We start from the raw sequence: 11,099 nt of genomic DNA on the forward strand, positions 1-11,099 counted from the left end.
TAACGAGGATCGAGGATTAGTACCGAGGATGATCGAGGATGAAGGTTAGATGCGTAAATAGAAGAGAGAGAGAGAATATCTTTCATAGAGATGAGACGAACTCACCTCCTCGCATAGTGCCAGCATACGCCTCGTGCTCTCCAGGGACTGAAACGAAATCGTTTACATTTGTTAAGCGATAATGCAGCGATTGCGGGAAGCTGGGAATTAACCCTTCGTGGTCACACGGGGGGTGTCGCACCCCAAAAGCAATTTTCGAGTACAAACGTCGCGCCTTTACGACTTCCAAAGGAGATTTATTGGCAAAAAATTAAAAATTCCCTTCTTTCTAGGGTAAACCAACCAGTGAATGACCGAATTGTTGAAGCTATGGAGCTTTGAGATTAATATTTGAATATATTTATGTATAACAACAAAACAACTGTTGAAATTGCATTTAAATTTATTTTTCTTGAAATTTCTATAAAAATAATTACTTATTCTTATCGTAATTTAAAAAAAATATAAAATGCAAAACGTACAGAAGCCCAGTAAATGACCGCATATTTTTAATAAAAGTTGTACTTATTAATGTTTGCTTAATACGCGTAAATAAATATATAGGATATTAAAAGTGCTACTACACTCCATTTATAAACATATAATAATGTTTAAATTTATAATTGACATTACTTTGCCTAATGGTCATTCAGTGGTATGCGGTCAATTGCTGGTTGGTTTACCCTACGACCATGGAAAATCGCGCATTTTCAACTACAAATTTCATCATATCAAAATTTACATTCCTAGGAAAAGACTATTAGAACATGAGTTAATAGATTCGAAAATAGGAAAATGGTAATTCAAAAATGACGCTGGGGTGCAGTGAACCCCAATATCTGATTATAAGATGTGATCACGAAAGTGTTAATAAACAATGTATTGCGACGCAGAAACGCGTCCTTCTGTCTACACTCTAATTAACCCTTTAACTCCCAGTATTGCACCGGTGCAACGCTCATCTTAAAAGTGCCCAAAATTCTATTCCCAGTTTATATTTAGCTTTTGCTAGCAACTATTCTTGGTTCTCCTGATGGTAAAGTATATTTCAATGTTTTCGTTTAAGAAAATGAAACTTTCTCTTCAAAAATGTACTGTGGATTATTACTTCAGGTTGTCGTCTCGTGTTTCCTTATACTTCTCAAATAAATCAGTGAAAAATAGAGCTAAGTGCTTCTTTTTTTCATATAAAAAAAGCAATATTTTCCATTTCAAAATAGCAAAATACAACAAATATATCAGTTACACAGTTTTAAAATAGCGATTCAGGGGTTTGGACGTTAAAGGGTTAAGAATGCTTTAAGCCAGGGATCCACCTGCATGCTATGTCTGGCTGTGCTATAAAGCATAAAAAAAAACATAGCTCAGCTTAGCTTTCACGTGGATTCCCGGCTTTAGACTTTAGCCCGCGGTCTCGTGGATATTCAGAGCCGACAGACACGCACCTCATCTGTAGTTTGATCGGACTTTAGCTGTAATTCCTGCAACTCGGTGCGAGGGGGTCCTCCCTCCGCCGCACCCGGCCCCTCCGGTGACTCTGCTGTCGTCGGGGCAGGCATCTTGTCTGCTGCCTGACGAGTAGCCTTCTTCTGGAATCTCTCTTCTCTCCCGCGGCTCGCTCTCTACCTGGCTGAAGCTCCTGTTCCAAGTAGGCTCGAGTGTCCTGCAACATTAAAGGGTGAACGGCGAGTTAGACGAGCGACCGTAACTCCTTTCTCGATAAACTTTCCGGCGAGCTAGAGTAGGGGTGGAGCCCCCTGTACCCATTAAAGTAATCGAGTCGACTTCAGAGCCCGACGGGATTGAAAGCATTCCGCTGGACGGCTATCCCCCGAATTCGAGTACCGTCTCCCTGCAGGACCGAGAGATACTAATATCCAGCAGGGGAGGTCTGCGAAGGGAACTACAGAACGTCGAGACGAATGTAGGTACATACTTCCGCTGGGGAAACGCGGAGGATCTAGAGGGCCACGAATCAGAAGCCTCGAAGAGACCAAGACCAGCGATTGCGAGATTTCACGCAGAGTCTCGACAAAGACAGCCGCCCTGTCGGTCGTAGTGGGTGCACGTATACGCGCATACGTGGTGGAGCTGTGCACAGCTCGCGTGTAGCTGTGCTATCCCATGAAAATCAATACCACGACGACCGACCGACCGACCGACCGACCGATCGACCCACCGACCGACCCACCGACCGACCGACCCACCGACCGAATTGCGCGCAGACGCGCGACCGCGACTCCCAACCCCCTCCGTCGCGTTTCACGAGCCCACCCTCTGCACATCCACGCACCCACACGATGCTGGCTAGCCACCCACTCCTCGTGCCACCAGCGGGAACACCCGATCAGCTGGGACCTCCAGCACTGTGTGCATGTGTGTTAGGTCACCCAGCGAGCTAGCTCCCGTTTACGTACTACGCTCCGGGATAAAAGAGTCTCTGCGAACGATTAGCAGAAGCCGAAGCTTGTTTCAGCAAACCTTGAACCCTTCTAACGCAGTGAACGCGTGCATCGAGTCGGCGTCTGCAGCCCGTGCGGGTCACGCCGTTGGGCGTTCAGAGTGCACGGGTAGCATATGCGACCGGAAGATTTCCGCACGCGGTCCACGCTCGGGGTTCGAATGTTATAGGCTGAACGTTATCGCAGTTAACTGGGTCATATCTTGGGTAGGAATGCGTTCGACTGTGTATCGGGCGAAAAGATCGAGCCCGAAGATTCGCCGGGCACCGCGTGTACCTGACAGAGTTTCGATCGAGTCGCTGATAAATGCCGGAGACAGAGAGCAGGGGTGGCCTTCGGAGTGATCGTACATACAGATGCCTGTAGACCGTGGCGCACTCAGGATTTAATCTTGGGGGAGCCGAGTTAAAGGGATAAAAATATTTTTAATGCAAATTCAAGAAAATTCGTTAGGTGATTATGATTTTTTTTTAAGAATTAAATCAAGGGTTTCTTTTCTTTTTTAGAAATCTCCTTTTTGGGGGGTGCATGGATCCCTTGGCCCCTTTTTTAGGGGGTGAAATCACCCCTTGAAAAAATGTGGAATTTTCTTTCTCGTGGAATATCACGAGAACGGTGAGAGATGTCGAAAGGAAGTTTAAACAAAAGTTGCATACTTTTTTTATATCTACAAAACTGCGTAAAAATAATTCCCAAAAAATCCATAGCTTTCAAGTAAGCCCCACTCTCAATCCTTAATTTGATAATTATTTTTACGCAGTTTTGTAGATGTAAAAAAAGATGCAACTTTTGTTTCCACTTCTTCCCAATATCTCTCACCGTTCTCGAGATGTTCCACGAAAAAGAAAATTCCAAACTTTTTCAAGGGCTGATATCACCCCCTAAAACCGCACTATGGCACCAGCAAAAAATAGAGTTCTCTTACGGATGAACTACTCTACTTGCACACAAAGTTGCATGATTTTCTGAATTTCCAGGTTGCCCAATTTCCCTTGCTAAAGCCCTTTATAGAAGACTAGCTTTACTACTTCGCTCGAAATTTAGATTCTGATTTTACAACAAAAAAATTGTATTCATTCCTTTTCATTTATTTTATTTTTTGTGAAAGTAGTCACAATTCATCTGGATTAGCTAGGCATAACGAGCTGGAACACATTTGGTGGCCCTAGAGTTTACCGTTCGAAAGTCTTTAGGCGACAGACAAACGCACAAACACTTTCTGCTTTATATATTTAGATATAGAAACTAATAGGAACCCACCACTGTTTGATCATCGATAGGGAAGCATTACTGCACGACCTGGTACGCGGATATTAATGTTGATACGCTCGGATAAATAAGTCACTCTTTCGGTAAGCTTCCGCAGGGCTCGCGGGGCTTTCCGTGTTACAGTGGCCCGCGCTTTGTGGCAACCCGGCCTACGGAGGGTGCTTTGTCACGCGAACTGTGCCTAACTTTTGCCCAAGTCGTAGGTATATACTGGATGTCCCCGATACGCGTGGCGCGGAAGCTCAGAGTGGCGTTCGGAAGGACGAATGAAAATTTCTATTTCAACTTGCAGAACAGCCTGGAAAAGGTGAGGTTCCCGTAGCGGAGATTCGAATAGACCACGATAGACGGGATCGCTGGGTGATCACTTTATCGGGTCAATTAAGCCGACGACAAATTTCCCCGCCGCCCAAACTCGATACTCGAAAGTGACTAACCACCCACGCTAACAACGACTAATCTCGTAGCAAGGGAATCCGGTTACCCACTGCAGCGTGGAAGACAAAAGCTCCCCACCGAATGTGAAACGAGATCTTGTTAATGCATTAAGACGTCGGGAGAGCCTCGTAATTGGCACTTGTAAATTTAATCACGCAGGGAACGTTCCCGCGGCGGTGAAAGCGGAGGCGTCCGAGCGAAAGGAACGCCGGAAGCTTGCAGAAGATTCCACTGGAATCCAAACAAGGCGCGTGGAACGCGACAAGAGGATTCGCTTTAGTAACAGCGCCGCGCGATAACGCGAAGTAGAACGCGGAGTTTGAAGGCTGGATCGACTATTGTGCGAGCTTCTGACGTGGACGCGCTTCCTTGACCTTGGTCCTCGCGATCGCTGAGTAGAGACTTGGAATTTGAAATGGCATTCGAACGCGTCGACGGAGGGAAGCTTTTGGGAAACCGCTACTGGGAAGAAGGGATTAGAAGTGCGTTGCTCTCGGGATTAGTTACTAACAAGGGAACATCCCGGACCAGGAAATTTGAAAAATTCTGAAACTTTGGGAATATGTAGGGAATTCCCTACTGATTATAACGCGATTTTTGTTTGCTACCCAAATTCACTCTAAGGGGGTGTAATTGACCCCTGAAAATCCGGTTATTTTCCGATTTTGTGTTATAACTCGTGAACTGTGAAATAATTTTTTTACCAAATGATAGATCTCATTAGAAGAAGTAACTTTTGTTTCGAAACTTTTTATCTGTCTCGTACAGTTCGCGAGTTATAACACGAAATCGGAAAATAGCCGAATTTTCAGGGGTTAATTTCACCCCCTTCGAGTGGATTTGGGCAGAAAATAAAAATTGCGTTGTAATAAGGAGGAAATACCCTACGTATTCACAAAGTTTCAGAATTTTTTGAATTTTCGGGTTCGGGATCTTCCCTTGTAAGTAGGAGATCAAGAAGTGAAGCGCTATGATAAATATGGGAATCAGTACTAGAAGAAAGTGACTAAGTAGAATACTGCATTGATAATTCGAAGGGGCGAATGTGGTCACAAGGTGGTTCTGAGATAAATAAATAAATAGTATTTCGTGCTACATCATCGGTATTTTATATACGTCGGACGAGGTTAAATATTAAACCTGGCTAAAAAGGTACCTATCTAAATATTCCTGACAAACCCGTGCAAAAAACACTGGAAAATTAACTGTAGTTACGCCTTTTGTTATTAATACTTTACAGTTACTGCCCATAATTTTATGTTTCAGATCCATCAATATTTAAAGGAAATATCGCGCTCACCATTTTTTTCTGCAATGCTCTAACGAACCTCAAAAAATCATAAATAATTGAATACAAAAGTTATTGTAAATAAATTTTTTCGTGTATTTTATGGACTAATAAATCGTATGTAATAAGTATTTTCTTTCATTACTTTTAACAAAATCCCGAAAAAAAAACTCTAAAACTCATTCACTTTTGCCGCGGCTAAACGTAAAACATTCAGGTTTGTTTTTCTCAGTGAACACAATGAATAACAATGTCAAACTTTTTTTTCATTTATTAATCTACTTATAATGCATACGGAACAACTGTTTAAATATACTTTTAATTGTGCTTTTTCAATGTTATCTGGGATTTTAAATCGTGCCTTTGAAAAGCCGGCGGGAGTGATTTCAGCTCACAGACTCATCTGAAACAAAAAAACCAAACTGATTCTTAATCATTATGAGTACCGCTATCGCAGGCACCCGAATTAGCCACGCAAGTCAAAATTTAACAAAATCGCGCGCATTCAAGCATCAAGAATGGAAAATTTCGAAACTTGAAGTTTGAAAGAGCGCAATTTTGTTAAATTTTGACTTACGTGGCTAATTCCAGCACTTGCGATAGCGGCACTCATAATGATTAAGAATCAGCTTGGTTTTTTTGTTTCAGATAAGTCTGTGAGCTTAAATCACTCCCGCCAGGGAGGTATTTCTTTTCAAAGTCGCGATTTCGAACTCCAGATAACATTGAAAGAAACACAATTAAAAGTGTATTTAAAAAATTGTTCCGAATAAATTACAAGTAGCTTAATAAATGAAAAAAAGTTTGACATCGTTATTCATTCTATTCGCTGAGAAAAAAAAGCCTGAACGTTACCGAATTTTGCGGCGTGATTACCAGAATGACCCCTTAACAACCTCGCGTCGATTTCGCGCAGCTACGTCCGAAATATAAACTGTTGTATCTTCAATTTCAATACAAACATGGCTTTCTTATTTAATCTACATATAGATCGACTAGTTCTGTGCTACTTGGTAGCAGTAACTGAATTTCAGCGAAACTTGCGGATGCGCCGTTTCGACCTAACGCGTCAGAATAGAAGCCGATTATCTATTAATTTTCGGACACCGAAGCACGGGGTAGATAATAACCGCGGGACGGAATTACGACCCAAGTTATGGCGTGATGAATTTACGGAGCCTGTCCTTGCCCTCGAGACAGAGTTGGCTCGTTTCCAGGGTGAAAGGTACCGCGTCGGTTCTCCTGGTCACGGTGCACCTCGCCAAGATCACGGGCGACCAGTCGGATCTGGAGGACGCGGGGCACGTATAGCCTCTCGACTGCGGGCGAGCAGATATCGTCGTTGGGTAGACGAGAAATTAAGAGCATTCGGAGGGAATCGATAACGTCCAGCCCAGGGGGGGGGGGGGCATTATTTAGACAGAGATATTTCTGTTCTCCGCCTGTTCACACCGCCTTGAAACAAATTCCTCCGCGTCCACTTGCATGACCCGATACGGATCTCGGACAAATCGTCGATCAAGATCCCTCGAGTTCTGATGAACGCTGGGCGTCCGACATGCTGCTACATAAACTACGCGCAACCCTGGCGATATCATTCGCGATCATGTCGAGGATAATGGTGGTGCATGTTCCTCGGTCGATATAACATCTTCTGGGGCTCCCGGCTCTCATAGATAATGTGTTGTATGAGGCATCTAAATTTGCACGCCTAGATACCTCTGATGCAGGCGTGGAGGTGCTGGGGATGATGCTGTGTGGCTGGAAGTAATGGAGGAAAGAATTTACTAAGGATTTTCAGACAGACTACCACACATATTTGTGCTACTATTCAGATGAAAAGGGGATTAATGTAACCATGACTGAATTCGTTCAACAGCTTTGTAAGAAGGAAAGAACACTGGATTACATTCTCTAGATAATTTTTTATAATCACCTAATGAATTTTATTGGAGAATGAGGCGATGCAAATGATGACCTCGCGCTACGCGGAGAGCAAGGTAAACGTGCGAATACTTGTAAGAAAAGTCACGAGCGGAGCAAGGGTCGTTTTAAGGTAGATTCAAAATACGAGAAACAGTGAGTGTAAAAATATCCTAGAATACATACTGAAATTAGTTGGTCAAACAATTGGGTTTCTTGTTGGCAGTCCGCAGCATAATATGCCGACAGATAACAAGATGCGCGTCGCTGCGAAGTCTTGTCAACGCACGGTTTTCGGTAGAGGCAACAGCTTTTCAAGACAACTAGCTCCGACGCAAAGCACGTCGAATATTTGGCTCGACCGCTCGCGACGATAAGGGGAAGCTTTAGAAAAAGTATTCCCGAGTCACAGCGTTACACAACAACGCTGTAATTAAACGAGCGAAGAAGAGAGAAGCAAGAAACAAACACTGAAAAATGAGACGAGCACCTGAATACTCTTAATGCCGAAGTAACTAGGCGAAGCTTTTAAATAACTAACTCGAAGCGCCGTACCTCTCCGCCGGTTGCAGTCAGCGGTGGCAGATGAAACAGCAGGGCGCAATGATTTCTGGCGCAAAAGCACGGCACGCGAATCGATATTTAGCGTTCGATGATTCTATTCAGGCGTTAAGTGAGTCTAAAGAAAAAGTGGGAGGAATAAATATAGAACAGGTGGGGTGATCAATATTATAGTGCATTTCCGCATCCTTCGTGACTCACGCGTGCGTCACTGTAATTACGCGGATCATCCGCGAAAATAAAAGTACAAATATATTCTGACGTCACATGCAACGCGCACACACGCTCGCGGGCACGTATAAGGGCAGAGAGGGAAAAGCGCGCGCGCGCGTACTCGATGCCGTTATCAATGACTCTCAGCTGTTAGAGCCGGTAGAGATTCTGTCGGGGCCTGTCATTTCCATTATGTAAACAGTTGCCAGTGAGGATCGTGCGAAATCTCTTTGCTCGAGGGCACAGACAGCGAGGCAAGAACGGTATTTATAAAGTTTCACGTGCGTGCGATAAGTAGACGCCGCGCCACGTCTGACATTAGGAAATCAATAAATAAAATCGCCGGTTCGAAGCGGCATCGTTGACGCGACGTCAGCCTCTGCTTCAAAACAGCGTTGAAATCGAAATAACCGCAATGGTGCTATTGTGCCACTTTTCGGGAGGCAAGGTTCCCCCCGCGCCTCTGCTTCCGAGACCACAAAGCTATACACTTCGAGACTCACGCAGCTTTTATAACCTCGCTATATCCCTTCTGGCCACTATACCTCGCCCATTGGCTGAACATCTCCTCGCGATGTTCGACGCACTTCACTGAACTTCGCGAAAGATGCGTGACATAGAAACGTGCCCTGACAAAGCAATATATACGTCCTACGCGTTTCATTCGAATGCTAACATATTTACGATAGAATCGAATTAGCCGAACGAACCTTTAACGAGTCCGCGTTTCACTTCGTGGAACGGGAAACCTAATGAGACTCTCGATATACCCTCGTCTGCGTAACGACTGCGAATCGCAACGTGCGGGGATTAAAAATCGTTACTTAATGTGCACTGATCCCCCGCGACCACGTACCGAGAATGAGAGACTGCTTTACCAAATCTTACCGCAGAATTGGGATCCACGTTCGGTTGTAAGAACGTCACAAGATCCCAATGTTTTCGCAGTCAAGTTCGAGGAGAAGAGTGGAAGGTTCTATTGCAACGAATCGCGAGAGACTTCGGAAAGGAGGAAAGAATCTGTGCAGTGTCACCGACGGGCTTAGCTATTATTACTAACCGTGAAACTCGCCGATGGGTGTTTCCACTGTTCACGGGTCCGGGCGACTGCTTCGAAGTGGGACGAGGAAGAAACTCGGATGACTGTCGCACTGACACTGTTCTACAAGGGAAACCGGTAAAACTGCAAAATGAAAACTCAACGGAGCTACGCTCCCTACCCTCCGAAGATCGGTAGACGTCTACTGACAGTACTGGCCAACGAGCAGACGCGGAGCGCGGGGTATCAGCGCGGTGGTTGCCGCTTTGGGTGGGGGGTAGGACGTCGCCGACAATGGAAGGCGCCAATAGGAAGGCGCTTTACGAAACTGCAAATTCAACACGCGGGAATACGCATTTAATAACGAATGGCGATTGTGATTTGCGAAAAAATTGGCACGGCACTACGCCTAATCTGTTTCGTGATCGATTACGCGCGCGTCCGGCGTTTTTGTCCTGCGTCATAAACCGCTGCACGCAATCGAGTAAAATCGATTGTTCCGTTGCGTTACCACAGGCGAGACGCTCGGCTTATTTGAGAGCCCCTGATTTGTTATGCTGATCTTCAATGCAAACGAGTCGAACGGCAGAGCAGCTGCCGATTGGCTGGGACATTTATCGAAAGTAAGCCGCAACGAGTGGCGAACCGTGTCTCTCGACCAATTCGATTTATCCTCTGGTGAAAGGAGCGTAGTCTTGTGCCACGGAAATGTAGTGTGTAGAGAGAAATGTTATGTTAAGAACGCCGAGTAGCGGAAGAATGATAAACTTGTAGAGGTGGATTGAGAACCGTCCGAGAGATAAAATGCTTGACTATTATCATTGCATTTATATCTCTGTTTTTTCCACTCGTTACATTACTATCTGAGAGTGACAGGTTTAAGCACTTTTAATACAAGTATCACCTTCCCTTAATTTTGTAATTACGTTACAACATGCAACACTTGTTAAATCCCGCTGATGAGAACAGCCACCTGAACAAAATCCTACCTACCTTGTCATCAAATGTATTAGTTCGAATTCAGAAAATAATTATACATCTGCTGTACACCTATTTAATTACTCTTGAAGCATGTATATAAACAAGAAGAATAGAACCACCATAAAAACTTAGGAAACATTAAATTCTATGCATATTAACTGGTAGAGTGATGTGTATGAAAACATTCCTTATTTCAAAATGAGAGAAACTATCGCACAAATAACTATGTAGTGCAATGCAGAAGTCTGGACACCCTATACATATATTGAAATGGTACTTCATAATGTGGGAGGAGACTACAAGCATTTGGAAGAATCCAAAAGGCAAACAAAATTCCATCAGACGAGCATAGACGTGAACGCGAAGTTAGATTTAGAAGCGAGAGATTATCGAAACAGAAAGAGACACTCACCGACGTTTCTCATAAAAGGAGCTCGAGAAAGGGAGAAGCCGTTAATATGAAATTCGATAAATTTGGTAGCACTTGGTGCGGTGCTTTGAGTGAAACGATAGCTAGAGTAGAGCAGAAAATCGATAACAACTTCACCGCAATGTGGTAGCCCGTACGTTTACCTCCTATGTGGATTTTGCATAAAAGTGAATCAGGATAAACATTGCGTTCGCTTACCAATGAAAATCAATAGCGTGCCATAGAACGCGGATAAACAATCACGAAACTTTGTTGAGAGCGTTGCGTTCCCGAGAATACTGCGGCTAACACAGACGAACACTTCGACGCCGTGAACAGCTGCTGCTCTTCTGACAACCGGAAGCCAGGAAATAGTTATATCAGTTTTCAACATGGCGGGAAGATTTGAACGCGACAACGGAGACTTGTTAACTCTAAAACGATATCGGAAATTTTCTAGAAATGTTCTCGAGTCTA

At 44.2% G+C, this 11,099-nt stretch overlaps 1 protein-coding gene across 7 annotated transcripts in view; it reads right to left on the reverse strand.

The window, feature by feature from the left end:
• Positions 1 to 10,976, reverse strand: part of Snap25 (Synaptosomal-associated protein 25kDa) — a 41,561-nt gene extending 30,585 nt beyond the window's left edge. For 6 of the 7 annotated variants that reach the window (XM_076811496.1, XM_076811492.1, XM_076811494.1 and 3 more), the window contains exons 1-3: positions 9,254 to 9,436; positions 1,485 to 1,702; positions 106 to 147 (exon numbers count right to left, since the gene is read on the reverse strand). In XM_076811496.1, the coding sequence (XP_076667611.1) occupies positions 106 to 147; positions 1,485 to 1,598 (156 nt within the window). In that variant the 5' untranslated portion in view covers positions 1,599 to 1,702; positions 9,254 to 9,436. Of the gene's footprint in view, positions 1 to 105; positions 148 to 1,484; positions 1,703 to 9,253; positions 9,437 to 10,841 lie in introns of those variants that run through there. The other variant, XM_076811493.1, reaches the window with a different exon arrangement.
• Positions 10,977 to 11,099: the final 123 nt, after the last annotated feature.

The sequence above is a fragment of the Andrena cerasifolii genome, chromosome 4, assembly GCF_050908995.1.
Source record: "Andrena cerasifolii isolate SP2316 chromosome 4, iyAndCera1_principal, whole genome shotgun sequence".
Classification (NCBI taxonomy): Eukaryota; Metazoa; Arthropoda; class Insecta; order Hymenoptera; family Andrenidae; genus Andrena; species Andrena cerasifolii.